Source organism: Hyla sarda, chromosome 4 (assembly GCF_029499605.1).
Source record: "Hyla sarda isolate aHylSar1 chromosome 4, aHylSar1.hap1, whole genome shotgun sequence".
NCBI lineage: Eukaryota > Metazoa > Chordata > Amphibia > Anura > Hylidae > Hyla > Hyla sarda.
Genome location: NC_079192.1, coordinates 209,003,890 through 209,029,613, shown reverse-complemented (window position 1 = coordinate 209,029,613; position 25,724 = coordinate 209,003,890). Strand labels below are relative to the sequence as shown.

General features: G+C 43.0%; 1 protein-coding gene across 1 annotated transcript; it reads right to left on the bottom strand.

Moving 5' to 3' along the window:
* Positions 1-5,748: 5,748 nt before the first annotated feature.
* On the bottom strand, positions 5,749-10,366 carry LOC130366968 (uncharacterized). Its single transcript, XM_056569358.1, has 2 exons — positions 9,164-10,366; positions 5,749-6,154 (listed from the first exon to the last, which is right to left on the bottom strand). The coding sequence occupies exons 1-2, from the start codon at positions 10,308-10,310 to the stop codon at positions 6,147-6,149; spliced, it is 1,155 nt and encodes a 384-aa protein (XP_056425333.1). The 5' UTR covers positions 10,311-10,366; the 3' UTR covers positions 5,749-6,146.
* Positions 10,367-25,724: the final 15,358 nt, after the last annotated feature.

The window sequence follows — 25,724 nt, the reverse complement described above, 5'->3', positions numbered from 1 at the left end:
AAAAATATGCAATTCTGGACTTGCATATTCTTATTTAACTATGGTCAATATCAACTATGGTCAAATATGAAGATCAGACCAGACTGAAGGTATGTGTAAATAATAAGATATATTACTGTTATAATAGGTACTGGGTATTAAACCCTTAAGGACGCAGGATTTTTCCGTTTTTGCATTTTCATTTTTTCCTCATCACCTTCTAAAAATCATAACACTTTAAATTTTGCACCTAAAATTCCATATTATGGCTTATTATTTGCGCCACCAATTCTACATTGCAGTGACATTAGTCATTTTACAAAAATATCCACAGCAAAGCGGAAAAAAAATTAATTGTGCAACAAAATAAAAATAAAAATTCCACTTTGTAACTTTTGGGGGCTTCCATTTCTAAGCAGTGCATCTTTCGGTAAAAATGACATCTTATCTTTATTCTGTAGGTCCATATGGTTTAAATGATACCCTATTTATATAGGTTTGATTTTGTATTTCTTCTTTAAAAAAATTTATAACTACATGCAGGAAAATGTATACGTTCAAAATTGTCATCTTCTGGCCCCTATAACTTTTTTATTTTTCCGCGTATGGGCCGGTATGAGGGCTCATTTTTTTGCAACCTGATCTGAAGTTTTTATCAATACCATTTTTATATTGATCAGACTTTTTGATCGCTTTCTATTCATTTTTCCTGATATAAAAAGGCTATTTTGGACTTTGGAAATTTTTTTTTTGTGTGTACACCATTGACCGTGCGGTTTAATTATTTACCGTATATACTCGAGTATAAGCCGACCCGAGTATAAGCCGAGACCCCTAATTTCAACCCAAAATCCCAGGAAAAGTTATTGACTCGAGTATAAGCCTAGGGTGGGAAATACCTCATCCCCCCCCTGTCATCATCCAGACCCGTCATTAACATCCTCATCATCATCCCCTTGTCATCATCCCACACATCCCCCCTTCATCATCCCCTTATCATCCCACACATCCCCCCTTCATCATCCCCTTATCATCCCACACATCCCCCCTTCATCATCCCCTTATCATCCCACACATCCCCCCTTCATCATCCCCTTATCATCCCGCACATCCCCCCTTCATCATCCCCTTATCATCCCACACATCCCCCCTTCATCATCCCCTTATCATCCCGCACATTCCCCCTTCATCATCCCCTTATCATCCCACACATCCCCCCTTCATCATCCCCTTATCATCCCACACCACCCCCCCTTCATCATCCCCACACCCCCCCCTTCATCATCCTCTTCTCATCATTCGCCCTCAGTGGTCTTCAACCTGCGGACCTCCAGAGGTTTCAAAACTACAACTCCCAGCAAGCCCGGGCAGCCATCGGCTGTCCGGGCTTGCTGGGAGTTGTAGTTTTGAAACCTCCGGAGGTCCGCAGGTTGAAGACCACTGCGGCCTTCAACATCATCCAGCCCCCCTCTCACCCCCTTTAGTTCTGAGCACTCACCTCCGCTCGGCGCTGGTCCGGTCCTGCAGGGCTGTCCGGAGAGGAGGTGGTCCGGTGGGGAGGTGGTCCGGGCTGCTATCTTCACCGGGGGCGCCTCTTCTCCGCGCTTCCGGCCCGGAATAGAGCCGTTGCCTTGACAATGACGCAGAATTACGTTGGCAATGAACGCACCTCTGCGTCGTTGTCACGGCAACGTGACTATTCTGAGGCCGGGCCCGAAGCGCTTAGAAGAGGCCTCCCCGGTGAAGATAGCAGCCCGGAACCAGTATCCCACCGGACCACCTCCTCACCGGACAGCCCTGCAGGACCGGACCAGCGCCGAGCGGAGGTGAGTACTCAGAACTAAAGGGGGTGAGAGGGGGCTGGATGATGTTGAAGGCCGCAGTGGTCTTCAACCTGCGGACCTCCGGAGGTTTCAAAACTACAACTCCCAGCAAGCCCGGACAGCCGATGGCTGCCCGGGCTTGCTGGGAGTTGTAGTTTTGAAACCTCTGGAGGTCCGCAGGTTGAAGACCACTGCGGGTGGGGGAGTTCACTCGAGTATAAGCCGAGGGGGGTGTTTTCAGCACGAAAAATCGTGCTGAAAAACTCGGCCTATACTCGAGTATATACGGTATATATTTTTGAACATTTCTGCACATGGCGGTACCACATATGTTTATTTTTATTCACACAGTTTTTTCTTAAATGGGAAAAGTGGGTGATCCTTACTTGTATTAGGAAAGGGGTTGAATGATCTTTATTAGCTTTTTTTCACTTATTTTTTGCAGTGTTATAGTTATAGGCCCAGATTTATCAAACTGTGTGAGAGAAAAAGTGGAGTGATTTCCCCACAGCAGCCAATCACACCTCATCTTTTACTTTACCAGAGCTCGTTAGCTGAGCTGTGATTGGTCGCTGTGGGAAAATCATTACAATACACATACCGATCTCAAACACAGATCATTGCCGTGCATTGACATGGCAAAGATCAGTGTTATCTGCGGTCGATTGCTCAAGACTGGATTTCAGGCTTGGAGCAATCAATCACCGATCGGACGTGACGGAGGCAGGTAAGGGGACCTCCGCTCGCGTTCTAGCTGATCGGGACATCACAATTTCACCGCAATGGTCCTGATCAGCCCAACTGAGCTGCCGGGAAGCTTTCACTTTCATTTTAGATGGGGTGATCAACTTTCAATGCCGCGTCTAAAGGGTTAATATCATGTGGCACAATGATCGGTGCCGGACGCTATTAGACCAGGGTCATTAGCCGCCGGGACCGACCCGGTATGACGTGACCCCGCGTTAAATACTGAGACCAGGCGCAGAGTGTACAGGTACGCCCTGCGTCCATAGGTGGTTAAGGATGTGTGCCAGAAAGCCAGCTGTTCTATTTTTTATGCTTACCCCAAATTTGTGTATATCGTTCCATATGAAAAAAAAATTCTTATCTTTGTAATATTGATCTTATGTTAATCTATCGAGCTATTCAAATCTGCCTATACAATTCAAGTGTCTTTTATAAATGAAGTGTCTTTTATAAATGTAATATACACTACTTTAAGTTTTATCTGTGGAGTGTTTAAACTTTGGATGCATCCATATGTGATCCATATGTCATCAGTATTGCTTCCATTTTTCAAACTGACTTGTGTAGTTCAATTTCCTTCTTAGAAGACAGCCTGTCAGTATTACTACCTATCTAAAATACTGATGCAATTTCTCAGTGAATATAACAATTCTACACACCCTTTAAAAATGCCAGTTTTTTTATGTTAAAAAAATTAGACAAAGATAAATCATGTCAGAACTTTTTCCACCTTTAATATGACCTATAATGTGAAGAATTCAACTGAAAAACAAACTGAAATATTTGAAGGGAAAAAAGAAATAACACACTATAACCTGGATGTGTAAGGCTGGGTTCACATATGTCCGGCATCCAGCATGGGTAAACTCAGCCTAGATCTGGACACAACTAATGCCACAACTAAAGACAAGTTGTCATCAGTTGTATGGCTTCTGGCGTCCATACCCAATTAAACATCTGTGGGGTGATCTGAAGAGGGCTTCACCCAGGAGATGTCCATGAAATCTAAATTTGGAGCACTTTTGCAAGGAAAAGTGGGCACACATTGCCAGAAGATGTACAATAAAGTCCTACCCAAAAATACTGATTGCTGCAATAAATCAAAAGGTGCTTCAGCAAAGTATTTGTTAAAGGGTGTGGATACTTATACTTATGCAACCTGGTTATGTTTTGCCATTGAATTGTTCATATTATAGGTGGAAGAAGTTCTGACGTGATCTTTCTCTCATTCTTCAAGAACCTGTCATTTTAAAAGTGTGTGTACTTTTTATATCCACTGTACATTGCATCATTGTGGTTCCATATTGTGTTTACCCATATGGTGGTCGCTTGGGCAATAGCATTTCTATTTAATCTCACTGTTTTCAGCTCTGGAACACCTCCATCATCCTTAATAGTCTTACCTGTCCAGTGGTACAGTGAGTCATATGTAATCATGTGTATTATAACAGTTCCAGCTTTGAGTGCCAGCTCTATACTTGCCTGTTTCATTCTTTCACAATGGACTTCTACATGGACAGACAGGATTGTATTTGAGCAGTTACACAGATCTCTAAGAGAGGACGGGGCTGCCATCAAGTGGCAGTATTCACCTTTTCTTATTTAAAGGATGCAGTATGCCTAGCAGTATTTTTTTCCTCCAAAAAGTATTTATTTTGAAAAACAGTACAGTACAAATAAAACAATCTGTGCACAAGTAGATATGAATAACAACAGGTAATCAGAAACAACAAACACAAGTTGTAACTGTCCAGTACCCCATGAAGCTGGCACAACATGAGATAGCATAGGTACATCTAACTATTGCAGTTAAAAGGTTATACCGGGCAAAAACATCTTAGCCCGGGGGGCCTGCTGCTGGGACCTCCCGCGATCTCCTTGCAGCACCCGTATTCTATAGGGAGCTGCGTCTCTAGTTTCGGAAACCTATGGGTTTCCGGGACTGGAGACGGGATGTAATGCCACGCCCCCTTTCTTTCAAGTCTATTGGAGAGGGCATGATGGCCGCCACGCCCCCTTCCATAGACATGAATGGAGGGGGCGTGGCGTGATGTCGACCTGGAGGTTTCCGAAACTAGAGACGTAGCCCCGCCGGGGGCTGCAGGGGGATCGTGGGGGTCTCAGCAGCTGCACCCCCCCCCCCCCCCTGCGATCAGACTATCCTTTGGATAGGGGATAAGATGCTTCTTCCCGGAATTTCCCTTTAAGGCTAAGAGACGCATCAGCAGGACAGACAGCTGTAATAGAAGGGTGATAATATATGCAAACTAATTCAAAGAACATAAAGAAGTGTAACAAAAATTAGCATAACAAGACATGTAACAGTCAGTAGTACCCAGCAGTAGTTTTATGAGCGCTATTATTGATAAAGGTTGGAAGAGCAATATGATACCCCCACCTTATTCTAGGAAGACAGTCACACCCCAAGAAATAGAATGTTCTCTTTGACCCATAAGTTTGATGTTAACTTGGTTATAATAAAGGGGTAGTCCGCTGCTCAGCGTTTGGAACAAACTGTGCCGAAAGCTGGAGTGGGTGCCGGGAGCTCGTAACTTTATAGCCCCATCCCCTCATGACATCACACCCCGCCCCCCCAATGCAAGTCTATGGGAGGGGGCGTGGCAGATGTCACGCCCTCTCCCATAGACTGGCATTGAGGGGGCAGGGCATGATGTCATGAGGGGGCAGGGCTGTGACGTCACGAGCTCCTGGCACCAGCTCCAGGGTTCGGAACAGTTTGTTCCAAACGCTGTGCAGCGGAGTACCCCTTTAAAGGTAAAAAGATACATATTGATCCTCAATTATAAAATTATCTAATAATAAAACTGTCTTTGTCAACCTCCCGATACTCATTTCCATAAAAGTACACACTGACTAGTCACTTCACTAGGTGCACCTGTTCAATTGCTATTCATCCAGTTACATGGAAGCTCAATCAAAACATCAAAATGGTGAAAAAGGGGGTTTTGGGGACTTTGAATGTGACATGGATTTTAGTGTCAGACAGCCTAGTCTGAGTATTTCAGAAATTGTGAAAGTTGTATGGATGAAAATGCCTTGATGTCAAAGATCAGAGAAGAATGGGCAGACTGGTTTGAGATGTAAGAAAGGCAACATAAACTCAAATTTAAGATTTTCCTAGTTAACGACGGAAAATATGGATTTTATGAAGACAGGAGGCGAGTATCAAATGCATTATCCTTCTTTATTCAGCCCAATAGCAGAAAGAAATGCAATGAAATGTAATAACCAAGAAAAAAGAGAGGGGAGTGTTGGTCACCTAGTAACCATCTACGCCCCCTCCACATTCCGACCAATCCTCTTCCATCTAAGTCCATATTAACCAAGTCCAGCTCCACCTCCTCCTCTTTCTTTATGCAGACAGTCCACCGCAACCGATACGGCAGACCAGGAGAAAGGCGTAACGAGTAGAACAGGAACACGAATCCCACGGCGGATCCAATCTTCATCGAACTGTAGAACTCAACTTTGTCTGGTAAGAACTGAAAAACGATCCATCCACAGACCTCCAACAAAGAGGTCCGAAACCCGGAGGGACAGAAAATTCATCCAACGATACTCACTCGGATGTAGTATTCAATACCCTGGAAAAGAGAAAAACACCATGATAGGGATGGGAATAGGGAGGGTTGATACTCGCCTCCTGTCTTTATAAAATCCATATTTTCCGTCGTTAACTAGGAAAATCTTAAATTTTATGGCAGACAGGAGGCTCGTATCAAATGCATGTTCAAAGTATCTAACAACAATATCACACAAGAAATATTATAACACTGACATAGAAACATGAGTCTCGGGTCGAAAATAAAACGTACGAAACGTATTTTCCGAAGACCAGTCTGCTGCTTTCATAACGTCAGACAGAGAGACTCCCGCCTGAGCCACCTTGGTAGCCATGGCTCCTCTAGAGGAATGCGCTTTAAAAATGGAGACATCAACCCCGGCAAGGATCATTGTCAGACGGATCCATCGGGATAATGTTGGGGAAGACACCGGACGATGCGGAGTACAGAAAGATATGAGAAGTTGGGAAACAGAATCTGAACGCAAGTGAGTTGTCCGAAGCTCATAAGTCTTAAGACACCTAACTACACACAACTTAGGATGTTCCATAAAACTCGGATAGAACACCGTTCTTAAATCGGTCTTCGTCCGGCGAGCAATGGAGAAGAGCACACCCCCGGGTGTAAACTGTCTCCTCGATACCTCCAATGCCCGAACATCCGACACACGTTTGATAGATATCAAACACAACAACATGGTCAGTTTGAATGATAAAAACTTGAGAGATAAATCTTCATTATCCTCCCAAGAAGAAAACAACCGAAAAATCAGGGATACGTCCCAGGTAGAATGATACCTAGGAGCAGGGGGACGTTGAAATCGAATGCCGCGCAAAAGACGACACACCAACGGGTGTTTACCCAAAGGTGCACCGTCTACATGAGCGTGATGAGCAGAAATTGCGGATCTATACACATTAATAGTCCGATATGCCTTACCAGTGTCAAAAGCCTCAGATAAAAAATTTAAGACTCCGGACACAGGGGCATGAATGGGATCCATCTGTTGTTGTGAGCACCAATGAACCCATAATCCCCAGGCAGATCGGTAAGCCGATCTGGTACCTGGAGCCCACGCATCTCGCATGAGGTCCCTAGCTGATCGTGAAATGCCGATACCAAGGTCCGGGATCCCGAGATCAACCATACCACTAACCGCAATTGACCGGACAACACTAACGGATGCGCGTCCCCCATGGGGTCCAGCAGCAGAGACTGAAACAGGGGACAAATTCGTGGATAATCTATGGTCATCCCCAGAATCTGGGGAAACCAAGACTGGGTCGGCCACCAAGGAGTGAGCAGCACCAGAGTGGCTGCCTGAGACTCCGTCTGCCATAACACTCTGGGAATCATGGCAAATGGGGGAAACGCGTACAACGTCCCCGAGGGCCACATTTGCAGAAACGCATCCGTGGCCAGAGCCTCCGGATCCGGTTTCCAGCTGAAGAACCGTGGCAACCGTCGGTTCAGTCTGGACGCAAACAGGTCTAGGTCCAAAGGACCCCATAGTTCCCAAATTGATTGGAAAACCGACGGATGTAAGGTCCAGTCGCTGCTGTCCGTCAGATACCTCGAGTTCCAATCCGCCACGGAGTTGGAGACTCCCGGAAGATATTCCGCCAAAAGGAGAATGTCCCTCTGGAGACAGAATTGCCAAAAATCTTTCGCAATGTCCGCCAATATCTTGGATCTCGTACCCCCAAAGCGGTTGATGTACCGCACGGCCGAAATGTTGTCCATGCGAAGCAGGATACAACAATTTGACCTGTGGAATGCGAAACTTTTGACTGCAAAATAGCCCGCCAGAAGTTCCAAGCAGTTGATATGCAGTAGGGATTCCTCCGGGGACCACTTGCCGCCCGTGGAGGACGAGCCGCAACGGGCTCCCCATCCGCTCAGACTGGCATCTGACTCCACAATCAAATCCGGTTTGGAGGTGAATATCATCCTGCCGTTCCAATCCTGGACGTGGCGGAGCCACCAGTACAGGTCGGCGCGGGCCTCCTGAGACAGAGGAACTCTGTCCGCATAAGAAAGACCCTCCGCCAGTTTCTCGGTCTTCAGACGTTGTAATGCCCTGTAATGGAGAGGGGCCGGAAGAATGGCCTGAACGGAGGCCGACAAAAGGCCCACGATGCGGGCTACCGCCCGCAGTGAAACCAAGTCTCTCCTGAGCAGGGACCTTATTTCTTTGCGAAGCAGTGTAAGCTTCTTGTCCGGAAGACTCAAAATGGCCATGGGGGTGTTCACCATGAAGCCTAGAAACTCCACGTCTTGAGTGGGAACGAACACAGACTTTTTGTGATTGATTAAGAAACCCAAATCCGTGAGAAGGGAACAAGTCCAATCCACGTGTAGTGACACCTGTTGAGGGGATTGAGCCATAATCAATATATCGTCGAGATATATGATAAGTCTCACCCCTCGACTCCTGAGAAGCGCCATAACCGGTCTCAGGAGTTTGGTGAAACACCACGGGGCGGATGAGAGGCCGAACGGAAGACAGGTGAATTCCCACTTCCCGTCGTCCCAGAGGAATTGGAGATACTGCTGGGAAGAAGGGTGAATTGGTACCGTGAGGTACGCGTCTTTCAAATCGATCTTTGCCAGCCAATCGTTTGGAAGAAGAGAGTCTCTGAGCAGATGTATGCCCTCCATCTTGAAGTGGCGATACGACACATACTCGTTTAGATCCCTCAGATTTATGACGGGCCTGTGGCCTCCGTCTTTCTTCTTCACCAAGAAGAGATTGCTGAGGAAGCCCGGTTTGTCCATAGACACCCGGACAATGGCCTTTTTGTCTAGCAAGTCCGTGACCTCTTGGTTTATCAGAGTCCTGTCTGCCTCTGAGAAGCAAAGATTCGTCGGCCACCTTGATTGGACCGGTTCTGACATGAAATCTATCATGTAACCCGATACCACTTGCAGCACCCAAGGGTCTGTAGAAATCATGGACCAGTGGTGGAAAAAATATCGTAGTCTGCCCCCCACTGGGGCCGAACAAACACTCTGTACAGTCCAACCCACCTGTGGTCCTGCCTCTGGAGAAACCTCTGGAAGTACCACGTGCCCTCCAGGGCCTTCCTCGGGTTGGGTAAAAGGGGTTGGTTGGCACGGGTGCAGGGGCCGCCTGAGGTTGAGGTCTGTCCTGCACATACTGGACGGTGGGTCTAGCATAGGGTCGAAAATAAGCACCTCTGCCGGAAGGTCGACCCTTGCCCCTTCCGGCTTTGCCGAAAACCTTAGCGGATTTTTTCAACGAGGATTGCGCCTTATCTAGGCTGGAGAACAATCCTACGAATTTATTGATGTTTTTAATCAGAGAGTCTCCAAACAGGAGGCCCTCAGCAGATGGGCCCGGCTCTTCGGTAGCTAAATGTGTCAGCTGCGGGTCCAGCCTCATCAGTATCGAGCGACGCCGCTCAGCGGACATCGCTGAGTTCGCATTGCCCAACAGACACGTGGCCCTCAAGGCCCAGTTCCTGAGGACACCCGCGTCCACCAAGCCGCCTGTTGCCACCGCATGCTCAGCCATGTTGAGAATTTTGGTAAGCGGTCCCAGGACGTCCAACAATTTGTCCTGTACGGACATGAAGGATCTGTCCAGACCCTTCTTCGGGTTTTTACCAGATTTTAGCAAGTATTTAATAAGAATCGGGTCCAGTTCAGGAGTAGCCGCGACCTTGTTGGCCACTGAAGGACGCGGACATTCCGATCGCAACTTGCTGCGGTTACTGCGATCTAAAGGTTTCCGCAGCCACGCCTCCACATATTTAGCCACCTGCGGCAGCGGGGACCATTCCCCAGACCTGGGATGTTTAATGTCGTCCGGGTCAAAAAATGGCACCCCCAGGGAGTCCAATATGGCGTGTGGATTGCCCGTAGCAGTAGCAGACCCGGTGGGGTCGCACTCCTCCATATCACCTACCTCCTCTTCATCGCCTTCGATAGAAGAGGGTAAAGACACCTCATAATCTGCCTCAGACTCCGCCTCCGATTCTTCAATGAATGAATCGGGTTTTGACCGCTTAGCAGAGCGTGTCGCCCGTACATCATAGTCTTCCTCCCGGGTGGAGGGTCTTAAACCCGATTTCGGGTTGGCGCCCGAATGAGAAGGGCCGCCTGAAATATTTTGTCCATCTCCCACCGTCAGCAATGGTGTGGGAGAGGTCATGGCGTCCGAGCAGTGGTGGCGTTTCCTCTCAGACTTACCGGACTTCTGAGGTTCAGAAGCCGGATTAGGTACGGTCGCCGAGGACGGCGGACCTGCAGAAACCACTGCAATGTCATTGCGGGATTGAGATACCGCCAATGAGATGGATTTGGAAATGTTGTCATTCATGACCGCCATGGCGGACGTGAGAGCGGATGCAATTGAATTGTTCACTAGCTGGTGAATTTCAGCAGCGGACATAGAGTCAGTATGAACAGTATGAGCAGGAATGGGGCCATCCCCCAGGGTCATATCCAATTTATTATCCATCATGGAGCACAATAGTGATCAGGTCCAAGGTATATATGTATATAGTATAATTGTATGTATTGGAAGGAAAAAAACAGGCGCAGTCCGCTCCGTAACCTGAGGGTTACTGATACAGCTGTCACAGACAGCTGTACGTCAGCAACACGGCAGGATCGCGGCACTGTCAGCGCATCTATCAGAGCGCTTCCAGTAGCCGTAGTATGCCACGGAGCCCTGCGCGACTTGCGGCCGTACCCAGTGTTCTAACACACTGTGGGAGGCCGAGCCGCGTCTTCTCGCGAGACCCTGCGCGCTCACGTGACGCGCTGACGTAGCGTGTACGAGAAGCGCGCAGGGAGCGAGATGAGAGGGCGGAGACGAAGAGAGGAGAAGAAAGCCGACGTCACCGCAATGGCGACGGCCCGAAAACAACAGGTAATGGGTGCGAATAGCGAAAGAAAGGCACGGAACACCGGCAGGGGCCGGAAAGGGGACAAAACATGAGAAAAACAGTGTATGAACGCCAGGGAGGGCGGATACGTCTAGAGATAAAGTACAGGGAAAAAACCATAAAAATAGGGGAAAAAAGATGTAGAAAAGGCCCGGTGTATGAAGTATCTACACCGGGTTAAATAGCACAAAAGAGAAAATCATATGATAGAACATAAAACATTGAGATCTGGATTAAATACTTATCTGATGTTAACACTGCTATTGAGCAGAAAGAAAGAGGAGGAGGTGGAGCTGGACTTGGTTAATATGGACTTAGATGGAAGAGGATTGGTCGGAATGTGGAGGGGGCGTAGATGGTTACTAGGTGACCAACACTCCCCTCTCTTTTTTCTTGGTTATTACATTTCATTGCATTTCTTTCTGCTATTGGGCTGAATAAAGAAGGATAATGCATTTGATACGAGCCTCCTGTCTGCCATAAAATCCCCACTTTGTTATAACCAAGGTATGCAGAATACCATCCCTAAATGCACAACACATCAAACCTTGAAGCAGAGGGGCTACAGAAGCAGAAGACCACACTGAGTACCACTCCTGTAAGGTAAGTACAGGAAACTGAGGCTATTATTCTCACAGGCTCATCAAAATTGAACAATAGAAGACTGGAAGAAAATTTCCTGGTCTGTTGAGGCTCAACTCCAGGTGTGCAGGACATTTTATTGGCACACTTTGAGCACCTTAGTATTACTCTAGCATAATTCACATGTGATAGCCTACCAGAATATTGTTGCTGACCATTCCTTTATGACTACAGTGTACCCATCTTCTGATGGCTACTTCCAGCAGGGTAATGCATCATGCCACAAAGCTCACATCCGTTCAGACTGGTTTCCTAAGCATGGCAATGAGTTCATTCTACTCCAACAGCCTTCATAGTTACCAGATCTCAATCCTTGAGCCCCAATGGGATGTGGTGAAACAGGAGATTTTTTTTTATCATGGATGTGCAGCTGACAAATATGTGGCAACTACATGATGTCATGATGACCAATATCTCTGAGGAATATTTCCAGCACCTTGTAGTATGTGTGTCAGGAAGAAAGAAGGCAAGAGAGGATCTAACCCTATACTACATAGGTGTACCTAATACAGTGAGTGGCCAGTGAGTGTGTCTTCTAATTTAAAATGATTATCTAGGAATAGGAAAACATAGCTTATTTCTTCCAAAAATAGCTCCACACATGTACTCAGGTGGGGTGTGAACTGAGTTGCAATACTACACACAAACTGGGTCCTATGCCTGTATAACCCCTTTAAAGCTAAATCACAAATAGGAACTGTAGTTTAGTTTTGAAAATACTGGCTCTGGCATTATATTCTTCTCAAGGAACCGTAATGTAATAATTTCAAAGGGTCACAGGGATCATTTCATCTCAGTCATTAGTCACACAGCATTAAAGTGTAATGTAGCATTTCATTATTTTCTGTATAATGAACTATAAATGTTCAATACTATATTAATTTCATAAAGAGTTTTCCATTTAATGAGTAACATAAAGGTTTTCTAGAATCAAAATGGTGAATTTCTCATTAGCTATTGAACATACACATCTATTTTGACGATATTACAACATGACACAAACATGCGGCTATGTATGGTAAACATAGCAGTTAAATGAGAAACAAACAATCCAAACCGGCCTTTATATTTTAGAAATCTATGCCGTTCTTATTTGGAAACACAAGCAGAATTTGTAAAATCAGTTATTGTTTTCTGATGAAAGTGTAAACCGAAAGAAATGCCAATTTGTAAACACAACTGAAAACACTCTTTTCCTGTTCCAATTTTTATTCTCTCTAATGTGGTGTTTTCCAATTGAAAGAAATATAAATTAAATGAAGGAAAATGTGCCGAGCATAAAACCCAATTTTCTTTCTGGATGAAAGGCATAAATTAGATTAGTGTGGCATTTGACTTTTTGTAACTCAGAATAAAGTCTAATATATTTCATCAAACTAATAGCTTTACAGTAGTACGCAGCCAAGCATTACGCATTTGTGAAGAGTTCATTCCATGTGGCCTGTATCAGTGAATATACAGATAACAGATAAGACAAATGGTGTTAGTCCTGCACAGTCAATACTTGGCAATTATTCCAGATGTGTGTTGTTAAGTTTTGTCTTGGAAATTCTAAGCATAGCTACCTATTAGATTCAAAGCTGTCTCGCTGAGTCAAAGTATGCTTGTGATTTATATGTTGTTCTCTAATAAATCACTTTCTGGCAGGGCTACAATATTTATACGTAGATGTGAAAAATATTGAACAAAATTAAAATATTGAACAAAGTTACAATACAATACAAATGACAATACAACCTGTTATGGAGGTGCCAATATCCTATTCAACCAGTCAATATGTACTGTAGAAAGCATTTCAATTAGTGTTCTACTGTACATGACAGTATATTTCCATAAAAATATTTGCATTGCACAAGGCTGTAGCACTGCACTAATAGAGACACAGAGGGCTTTGTGTTCTACAGTATCTATAAAGCAAGCTTATTGAGATGCATTAAAAGTAGGCAATAGGCTCCCTTTCTGTCCTCCACAGCACAATCTCCATCATAGCCTGTGAACACCCTTGACAGAGAAAAAAAATTTAATATACGTTAGAGGTTGCCATAAAAAAGTTCAGATTGCAATTTTAACCCCTTAAGGATGCAGGGTTTTTCAGTTTTTGCATTTTCGTTTTTTCCTCCTTACCTTTTAAAAATCAGAACCCTTTCAATTTTCCACCTAAAAATCCATATTATGGCTTATTTTTTGCATCACCAGAAAAAGAAAAAACACCATTTTGTAACTTTTGGGGGCTTCTGTTTCTATGCAGTGCATATTTCGTGTAAAAATGACACCTTATCATTATTCTGTAGGTCAATACTGTTAAAATGATACCCTTCTTATATAAGTTTCATTTTGTCGTACTTCTGGAAAAAATTATAACTACATACAGGAAAATTTATACGTTTAAAAATGTCCTCTTCTGACCCCTATAAATTTTTATTTTTCCACATACAGGGCGGTATGAGGGCTAATTTTTTGCGCCGTGATCTGAGGTTTTTATAGGTACCATGTTTGTTTTGATCTAACTTTTTGATCACTTTTTATTCATTTTTTAATGGTGTAAAAAGTGACAAAAAATAAGCATTTTTGGCTTTGGAATTTTTTTACGTGTACGCCCTTGACCGTGCGGTTTAATTAATGATATATTTTTATACTTCGTACATTCATGCACGCGGCGATACCACATATGTTTATTTTTATTTTTATTTACACTGTTTTATTTATTTTTTTGCAATGTTATAGCTCCCATAGGGGCCTATAACACTGCACACACTGATCTTTTACACAGATCACTGGCGTGTATTATTACGCCTGTGATCAGTGTTATCGGCGCTTGACTGCTCCTGTCTGGATCTCAGGCACGGAGCAGTCATTCGCCGATCGGACCCCGAGGAGGCAGGTAAGGAGTCATGTAAGCTATTTGGGACGCCGTGATTTCACTGCGGCTGTCCCGAACAGCCCGACTAAGCAGTCGGGATATTTTCACGTTCACTTCAGACGCGGCGGTCAGCTTTGATCACCGCATTTGAAGGGTTAATACAGGGCATCACCGCGTGACCCCACGGCATATCGTGGGAGCCGGCGGAAGACGTAAATATACGTCCTTCGTCGTTAAGGCGTTAAAGGGGTTATCCACCATAGAGTGAGTTTAGTACAGACAGTAATGCTTAGGAAGAATCCATGCTTGTCTTGGGGCTAAACGGCTGTGTTGTGAGTCTGCCATAATTCTGCTGCATTCTTTTTGTGAAATGGCTATTTCCTGTTGGAGTTCCCTTCCTCCATTTACAAGTCTGAGATTTCTTGTTTGTAAGTGTGAATTCACTTTTCTGTCCCTTCCACACATCAATCACTCCATCCATTGCAGCACAGCTGAGTTATGCATGCTGTGCATAAAACTACAATTCCCTTCAATGATCTCCCTCCCACAGAGTGGTCACTCCACCCATTGAAGCAGACAAGGCTCCCTTTTAATACCTGACTAGTGATGTAATGTCTTGGGCTGCATTGGAACCTGGGAAAACCTGAGACAACACCCATTTTGTATGCTACTAAAAATAAACATGGGGGCAAAGATCACCTAAGACTTGCGAGACAAACCATCAAACACAGGAACAGACACTTTAAAATAATTCAAATAAAAATAAATAAATTCTGGAATACTACTTTCATTACTTAAGTCATTTTCAATACCTGGGATATCCAGTTGTTCCTATATGATTTCCTCTCTCATTTGCTGATACAGAAACTGATTTACCTGTGAGTGAGATTCCATTCTCCTTAATATTATTCTGTAGGTTCTCTCCTCTTTCTTTGCACAGTTGCACAGCACCAGTATGTATTGCCATTCATTGGCTAGTTAGTTTTCATCTGTCCATTGGGCATGTTTCCAGGAGAAATGCAGTTTTTCTATGAAATATTTGACAAAGTTCAGCTGCTTTTTTATGCCATTAAGCCCTCTTGTGTTCCATGTGTGTTGTATGATATGTGTTAAAACTATGACTCCAGATGTCTTCAGCTCAGCCAGAAAATTTTTTGGATATATATATATATATATATGTATATATATATATATATATATATATATATATTTGTCTTCAATATTTTGAACCAAATTTTGGAGGGTTCTCTTATATATATTTTTCTTTCCATCACATCCTAGCAAACTTCTTCAACTGTTGTGCCTTTGTTTTTGGATATAATCTTGTACCCTTAAGATTAATTGTGTCTGGTAATAATAGTGCATAATAAAAGTTCATTTCCCCCACTCTGCCCTCCGCTTGAAGTCCACATCAGAGTGGGGAAAGATGGCGGAGATGGTGCAGGGGCAGTGGATGCTGGGGGGGGGGGATCGCCGGCAGTTACCTGCAATCACGCGGGGACTAGGGACCGGTGGCTGAAAGGATGGCAGGCAAGTGGCGACATCAGAGGCAGCAGTGAAGATTGCTGTAAAGTGATCTTCATTGCTGCTTCTAGGAGTTTCAAAACTACAACTCCCAGCATGCCCAGAAAGCCTTTGCCTGGGAGTTGTAGTTTTGCAACATCTGGAGGGCCAAAATGTGGAGACCACTGTGTAGTGGTCTCCAAACTGTGTCCTTCCAGATGTTGCAAAACTACAACTCTCAGCATGCCCACACAGTCCAGGCATGCTGGGAGTCATATTTCTGCAATATATGGCCCTTCAGATGTTGCAGAACTACAACTCCCAGCATGCCTGGACAGTGTCGGCATGCTGTGAGTTGTAGTTTTGAAACATCTGGAAGGGCACTGTTTGGAGACTACTATACAATGGTGTCCAAACTGTAGCACTCCAGATGTCAATTCAAAGCATGCCGAGACTGTCCATGCATGCTGGGAGTTGTAGTTCAGCAACATCTGGCCCTTCAGATGTTGCCGAACTACAACTCCCAGCATGCCTGGGCAGTCTGGGCATATTTGGAGTTGAAGTTTTGCAACATCTGGAGGGCTACAGTTTGGAGTCCACTACACAGTGGTCTCCAAACTGTTCTCCTCCAGTTGTTGCATAACAACGACTCCCAACATGCCCTTCGTCTGTCTGGGCATGCTGGGAGTTGTAGTATTGCAACAACTGCAGGGACACTTGTTGGGAAACATTGTCTGTTTCCTAACTCAGTGTTTCCCAACCTGTGTGCCTCCTGCTGTTGCAAAATTATAGCTCCCAGCATGCACTGACAGACCATGCATACTGGGAGTTGTAGTTTTTCAACAGCTGAACGCACATGGGTTGGGTAACACTGAGTTAGGAAACAGATAGTGGTGCGGAAGCACTGCGGTAGTATGTTACCTATCTCAGTGTTTCCCAGTCCCAACCAGTGTGCCTCTAGCTGTTGCATAACTACTACATAACAGTCTGTCAGTGCATGCTGGGAGTTGTAGTTTTGCCCCCCTTCTCATGTGAATGTACAGGGCACATTCACATGGGCAGGGGTTTACAGCAAGTTTTCTGCTTCAAGTTTGAGCAGCGGCAAATTTTCTGCTTCAGCGGGAAAATCACTGTAAACCTCTGTCCATATAAATGTACCCTAAAAACACTACATTACACTACACAAACCCTTAATAAAGATTAAAACACTACAAATACACTACACCCTTACACTGTCGCCCCAGCCTCCCCAGTCTTGTACGTCAGTTTTTCCAAAACGGAGCCTCCAGCTGTGGCAAAATAACAACTCCCAGTATTGCCGGACAGCCATTTGGGAGTTTTGCAACAGCTGGAGGCACCCTGTTTGGGGAAAACTGACATACAGTATTTTTGGTGGAGGAGGCAAGTGTATCGCTTGCATCCAGGTACACCCCTATGAAAATCCCTAATTTAGGCCTCAAGTGTGCATGGCGCTCTTTCACTTCAGAGCCCTGTTGTATTTCAAGGCAACAGTTTAGGGCCACACATAGGGTATCTCCATACTCGGGAGAAATTGTGCTACACATTTTTAATTGGCTTTTTCTTCTTTTACCCTTTATGAAAAGATAAAGTTGGGGTCTACACCAGCATGTTAGTGTAAAAAAATATATATATTTTTTACACTAACATGCTGGTGTTGCCCCATACTTTTCATTTTCATAAGAGGTAAAAGAAAAAAAAAAGACCCTCAAAATTTGTCACACAGTGTCTCCCAAGTACGGAAATACCCCATATGTGGGCGTAAAATGCTCTGCGGACGCACAACAAGGCTCAGGAGTGAGAGCGCACTATGTACATTTGAGGCCTAAATTGGTGATTTGCACAGGGGTGGCTGATTTTACAGCGGTTCTGATGTAAACGCAAAAAAAAAATACCCACATGTGACCCTGTTTTGGAAAATTTTTGAAATTTTTGATAAAGTTGGATGGGAAAGGGGAAAAAAAAGGGAAAATAGGAAAAAAAGGCCCCCCAAAGTTTGAAACCCCAATTCTTCTGAATAAGAACATACCCCATATGTGGATGTAAAGTGCTCTGCTGGCGCACTACAGTGCTCAGAAGAAAAGGAGCGCCATTGGGCTTTTGGAGAGAAAATTTGTCTGGAATTGAAGGCCACGTGTGTTTACACAGCCCCCATAGTGCCAGACCAATGGACCCACCACATGTGACCCTATTATGGAAACTACACCCCTTACATAATGTAATTAGTGGTGCTATGAGATTTTTGGAACAGTGGTCCATGAAAATGAAAAATAAAATTTTTCATTTGCACAGCCCACTGTTGCAAAGATCTGTCAAACGCCTGTGGGGTGTAATGACCAATGCACTCCTTATCAATAGTGTTGCTCGCGAATATTCGCAATGCAAATTGTATTCGCGAATATCGCATATTCGCGAATTTGCGAATATTCGCGAATATAGCGCTATATATTCGTAATTACGAATATTCGTTTTGTTTTTTTTTTTTCTTTTTTTCACAGTACACATCACAGTGATCACCCCTCTCTGCTTCCAGCTTGTGTGGTGTAAAGAAGGCTCTAATACTACTGTGTGAGACTGGTGTGCGAATTTTCGCATACGCGAAAATTTGCATATGCTAATTTTCGCATATGCAAAAATAAAACGAAAATATTACGAATATGCGAATATTCACGAATATATGACGAATATTCGTACATATATTCGCGAATATTCGCGAATTCGAATATGGCCTATGCCGCTCAACACTACTTATCAAATTCTGTGAGGGGTGTAGTTTCCAAAATGGGGTCACATGTGAAGGGGTCCACTGTTCTGACACCATGGGGGGCTTTGTAAATGCACATGGCCCCTAACTTCTATTCCAAACAAATTATCTCTACAAAAGCTCAATAGCGCTCCTCCTCTTCTGAGCATTGTAGTGCGCCAGCAGAGCACTTGATGTCCACACATTTTTTTTGCTGTTCTGCTGTTTTGCTGTTCTGGCACCATAAATGCTTCCAAAATATGACATGCCCACTAAAAACCATTTCACACCCATGCATGGGGTATTTTGTGGATTTTTGTTTTTGCTGTTCTGGCACCATAAAGGGTTCCTAACTACGACATGCCCTCAAAAAAACATTTCAGCAAAATTTGCTTTCCAAAAGCCAAATGTGACTTATCTTCTGAGCATTGTAGTTTGCCCGCAGAGCATTTTACGTCCTAACATGGGGTATTTCCATACTCAGAAGAGATGGTGTTACAAATTTTGTGGGGCATTTTTCTCCCATTACCCTTTGTAAAAATGGTACATTTGGGGAAAAAACTGCACAAATTCATTTACACATCCGACTTTAACAAAAAGTCCTCAAACACCTGTGGAGTGTTAAGGCTCACTGGACCACTTGTAGTTTCCAAAATTGTATGCCATGTATGTGTGTTTTTTTTCTGTTCTGGCACCATAGGGGCTTCCTAAATGCAACATGACCCCCAAAAACCATTTCAGCAAAATTTACTCTCCAAAATCCCATTGTCACTCCTTCATTTCTGAGCCATCTACTGCGCCCGCCAAACACTTTACATACACATAGTTACATAGTTAGTATGGTCGAAAAAAGACATATGTCCATCAAGTTCAACCAGGGAATTAAGGGGTAGGGGTGTGGCGCGATATTGGGGAAGGGATGAGATTTTATATTTCTTCATAAGCATTAATCTTATTTTGTTCCAGGAATGTATCTAATCCTGTTATGAGGTATTTCCTTACTCAAGAAAAATTGGGTAAAAAAATTTGGGGGGGGGGGCTTTTTCTCCTATTACCCCTTGTAAAAATTCAAAAACTGGGTCTACAAGAACATGTGAGTGTAAAAAATGAAGATTTAGAATTTTCTTCTTCACTTTGCTGCTATTCGTGTGAGACACCTAAAGGGTTAACAAACTTTCTCAATGTCATTTTTAATACATTGGGGGTTGCAGTTTCTATTACGGGGTCATTTATGGGGTATTTCTAATATGAAGGCCCTTCAAATCCACTTCAAAACTGAAAGGGTCCCTGAAAAATTTGAATTTGAAAATGTTGTGAAAAATTTGAAAGTTGCTGCTGAACTTTGAAGCCCTTTGATGTCTTCCAAAAGTAAAAACATGCTGAATAAAATAAAAAAAAGACAGAGAAATTGCGCAGAAATGTGCCGTTACTCCTGGTATGGTAAGGACAGTGGCAGGTGGTTAAGGTCTGCTCACCTGGTGGTGTTGTACTGAGAGCACAACACCTTGTTTCTTTATTACTAAATGGTCCGAGCACATTCTTAAATCAACCTCCTGCCTCGGAGATCACGGGAGAAGCGCCGACCGGAGCACCTTTTTAGCCCACTGACGTGGACTACATCTTCAAACGTAAAAACATGTCAACTTTATGATGCAATCATAAAGTAGACATATTTTATATGTGAATCAATATAAAATGTATTCGGAATGTCTATTTTCCTTACAAGCAGAGAGCTTCAAAGTTAGAAAAATGCAACATTTTGTAATTTTTCATGAAATTTTGGAATTTTTCACCAAGAAATTAAGTATCGACCAAAATTTACCACTATGTTAAAGTAGAATAAGTCACGAAAAAACTATCTCGGAATCAAATTCATAAGTAAAAGAATCCCAGAGTTACTAATGCTTAAAGTGACAAAGGTCAGATGTGCAAAACATTTTTCTGGTCCTTAAGGTGAAAATGGGCTTGGCCCTTAAGGGGGAAAGGTCAAAATTGTCTCGGTCCCCAAGGGGTTAAATGTTGTTCAAATGATGGCCACTTTTCCACTGACTTCAATATGACACATTAATAGGGGGGGGGGGAAATATATATATATATATATATATATATATATATATATATATATATATTAATAGCAATAATAATAATAATAATAAGAAGAAGAAGAAGAAGAAAGCCTACTTTTTATACCTGAAAAGTGGTGGATAAAATCCAGGAAAACAGGAATTACCATACGGCGCTTTTACTCCTTGGACAGATGCAGACAACAGTCCATATGACAGGTTAGTTCTTTATTGTGCAACTTCAAGTTTCAAGCTCGTTCTGAGCTCTTCGTCAGGCATATGATCCTTATGCCTGACGAAGAGCTCAGCACGAGCTCGAAACTTGAAGTTGCACAATAAAGAACTAACCTGTCATATGGACTGTTGCCTGCATCTGTCCAAGGAGTAAAAGCGCCGTATGGTAATTCCTGTTTTCCTGGATTTTATCCACCACTTTTCATTGCCCATCCAGCGACCGAGAGGAACCTGGAAAGGAAACCGTGGCTGCTGACCTCCATTTCTTCCTGCAAGTCTATATGCCTGCTGAGGTGTTGTGCTCTTAGCACAACACGATGTGGTAAGCCTTCAATTTTTGTGCACATTGAAGCCACTCTGCTATACCGTCCACACTAGGAGCGCACCTTGTTGTTTTTTGTCTTTTTCACATTCTACTTTTTATACCTATCTTATGGCCTTATGATTTGATTTTACAGTGTGTGAACATAGCACTAAAGCCACCATTTATAGTCTATGTGAGAACAGGCAAGGTTGGGACAGGTGAATGCAATTTATTATTTACTAAAGATTGTCAGATTTTTTTCTTTGTTCACAAAGGGGTCCATTAAACATAAGGTCATTTTAGAAATTAAAAGGGCACTCTCATAAAAAAAAATTGCTATTGCATTCCTTATGGTAAATAAAAAATCTTTCTAATGTACTTTGTTCAAAAAAATGAAGTTTTCCTTGTTTTATTTGTGTTTAAAAAAAAGTCTTCCCACTTGTCCAAGCACATTTCCCCCCATCTTTTTCACAGACTTTGGACTCCTGCTGCCTGGCAGAAGTAAAAAAGCAGGAAATGCTGAGGGGAGTGTGTGCAGACTTATCCAATCATATCTCATCTCACACACTGAACTGTTCTGGGCTGTGTGTAGCAGAGTGAGGGAGGAGTATGGCTTCAGATTATGTCACAGCTTGCTAGGTAACACCCCTTCTCAGTCTGTGAATCTGACTGAGACTGAGCAGAAGATACAGCGCAATATCAAGCTAAAAAAACTAACAAATAATAAAAATAAAGGTGGGGGGTGGTTTATCATGATGAGGGCAGTGACCTGGGAGGATTATAAAATTTAACAAGATCATGAGAGGTACTCTTTAAAGCGTTACTGTCATTAGCAAGAACATTTAAAAACATGCTTCAATCAGATTAGAAATGTGCTAGTCTTTCTGAATTCCTTTGAGAGGCTGGGGGCATTTCCCTGGAGTGTGATGAGATCCTCTCCCCCACCTCTCCTTTCCTTTCCCTTGTCATGAGATCTGCACAAATATTTTAAAACTTGTACAGATGCCTAAATGCATGCCAAACTATATTGTGCAAGGACAGAAGAAAAAACTGCATTTCGTGCCAAAAAAATAAACATTTTTACATTTTCTTTGTGACAAAATGCATGCTTTTTATAACCCTAAAGCAGCCATGTGGAACCTATGTGGTGCAAATGCACAAGATATATATATGTTCATAAAATGACCAAAGAGAAATAATTTTACATATAAATAATAGTTTAGCACCTTGTTGTGCTTGTCACTGTGCATGGGAATGCTTCTCATCTCATGGGGCTGCCAGCTGTCTGGATCTCACAGGTGTTCTCCTCACATAGTTGTATTAAACACTGTACAGAGGCAGGGGAGCGAGCAGAGAACCCCCCCCCCCCCCCCTTCAGAATTTTGTTCCTTTTCTTGGTAGTAGTCAGGACCAAAGAGCCCTGGATACCAGGGTTTATTTTCAAAATTAAACAGACAAAGACCCCTAGTGGCCATTTTTTTTAAAACATTTATGTCACGTCTTTAGCAACAACAATTTTTAATGAAGTATATTAGGAAAATGCTTAGTTAACAAAAGTTGTTTCTAGCGACAGTGACGCTTTAAGTGTTATACAGTAATGGACATGCTTGCCAAGGATCTGTGCTTGTGTTAGTAGTAAATGGCCATGTCCTGTGTCCCTCATCACGTTGCTGGCATGTTTGCGTGAACTGGCTATTGCCTGTTTTTGTGCACTCCCTCCTGCTACAATACCCAGGATCCCTTGTTTCTAGATGGGAGGTGACTTATCTGATGCATTGGCTCGAACTGCACAGCAACCTGGGAAAAGCATGAGACAACACTCATTTTGTATGCTGCTAAAAATAAACATCTGGGGCAAAGATCACATAATAATTGCAAGACCAGCCATCAAACACAGGTACTGACACTATATTATGAACTACACTAACTACACTAACCACAGTCAAATAAACAACAATCCTAAAATACCCCTTTTACTGTATCATCTCCTGGCATTGTTTTACATTTTTAACATTTTTTTTACTGCCAAGTTGTTATTTTGTGTGTTTTTCTTTATGGAACCTATCAATTTATTTATCCCCAATCAATTTATAATTAACATTTATTAATTATAATTATATAGAGTATAATTAATATTTTTTTGGGGCCAATAATGCTTATCACAACTAAAAGAAAGTTAATCACTTTATCCGCCTTGCACCAAAATGGGTGAAATATAGAAATGTTGGTGGTGTCTGACCTATACACACAGAACGCCCCATCCCTACCCTCTTTGAACAACCTATTTTGTTGTTACTGGGATTTCCCCAGACCTAGACCAGCAGGAGAGGGCTACTATGTTTTGCTTGTCAGCACCTTTTTTTTTTTTGTACTTTCAACACACCTACCCACCTTGAGTCTCATAAAGCCCCCAATGCTTTAGATGCCATGATCAGTATTGACCACAGCATCTAAAGGGTTAATGGGGACACCAGCGGGTCCCTGGTTGCTCATGGCAGCTCGGATCTGCGGTTTATAAAGTGAGTACAGCGCTGCAGGACGTAAATGTATGTCCAGGTGGGCTAAGTACACAGCAGCCAGGTCTTCAGGAGATGTATTGCCTCTCTATTAACAAGAGAAGAAAGCACCATGTACAGCATAGCCAATGAATGGAAATAGTATTGCAAAAACTTTTGTATGTGTTTGTTATCACAAAAAGCAGCCACTCTGTGTATACTATAGCTTAGACATCACAACAAACATCAGTAATTTTGCTTTATATTTAGCCATAGAAGAATTGTAATATAAAAAGCATATAAGTCACATCTTAAGGCATTGTTTAATGTACAAACAGAAAAAAAAATTCACAAAGCAATGCAGCTTATACCAAAGAACTGATAACCTTTCGTATCTATAATGTGCCGGCCTAGAACAGTTTCCTTACCTCAGAATCTTAATATAATCCATGCACCTCTATTCCTCTGGCTAGTTGTTGTCTCTAATATGTTCCATATGGGCAACCATTAAAGTGTCTTGTAACTGTTTTTTTTTTTTTTTTTCCATTTCCCTAACGTCCACATATGTACCTCATGAAAATGAATCAGTATCAAAGGGATAACACATATGTGGAACCTTCATACTATAACTAGCGAACACTGACAGGTCATAGTCACAATTATATCACAGAGGTTATTATTGTAACTCATTATAGTACAATGTGTCAGAAACCTTTGAGAGTGATATGAAGGTGTAATTCTTTTGTGCCTTAGCATGTTCAACTGTTCCAATGTAGAGCACTTCAATGTATAGAAGACTTTAAATGTTCTAGTTTATTTAAAGCTGATTTTTCTTTAGAAAAATTAACTATTATTTATATGATCTTTTTGCTTTAAACTAAAATATTTAGTGCTTTTTTATTATTTTACTTTTCATGTCACAAACTGAATTTAAAAATCCTGACATCTTGCAATTTTTACTCTGGTCACTGTATTTCTTGGGTTTAATCAAAAATATCAAATTAATAGGTGGGTTTAACACAAATACACATTTTTAGTGCCAATGTACCTGTCCTTTCTAGGTTTAATAAGAAAGCCTAGCATTTGTAGCTGGGTTTACATTAATACACATTTCTAGTATTGAGAGTAAAGGTTGACTGGCAGTTGGACCGGTTGTCAGTGGATTCCTCAAAGTCTAAGGTTACATGGCATCAAGCAGGTGGCCTTTCTAGATGGTCTGTTCCATCATCTCTGTCCCTCTTCCTCATTCCACAGTGGTAAGCAGAAGGATAACCACAATTAAGATTTGTTTGAGGGCAGCCAGCTTTTAGAATGTGTTGCTAAGGTGGTGGAGATGGAAGCAGTAGTCGAGCATAACACTAGTGGGACTAGTGGTGGTAGGCATGCTGGTGAAATGATAAAACATTACGGTGGCTGTGCTGCAGCAAGCAAGCAGTCTGTGATCAGACATCAGACGTGGTGGGGACAATAAGAAGGAGTTTGTAGATGATGGTGTCAGCGATAAAAAGCGGAGTCAAGATAAGACCAGAGCATCTGTAAAACGTATCAGATGTAGTTCTGCTGACACGATCAGCTCAGGAGCAGGTGATAGAGATGCTGCTGCATCTGTAGTCTTGAAGGGGTACTCCGCCCCTAGACATCTTATCCCCTATCCAAATGATAGGGGATAAGATGTCTCATCACAGGGGACCCCAGCGGCGGGCCACACATGGAGAGACATCACAAGGTCTGGCTACAAGTATCTCTAGTACACCACTGCCTGCTGTTCTCTGGCTACTACACCTACCACCAGTCCCCCTACCACTGCCTGCTG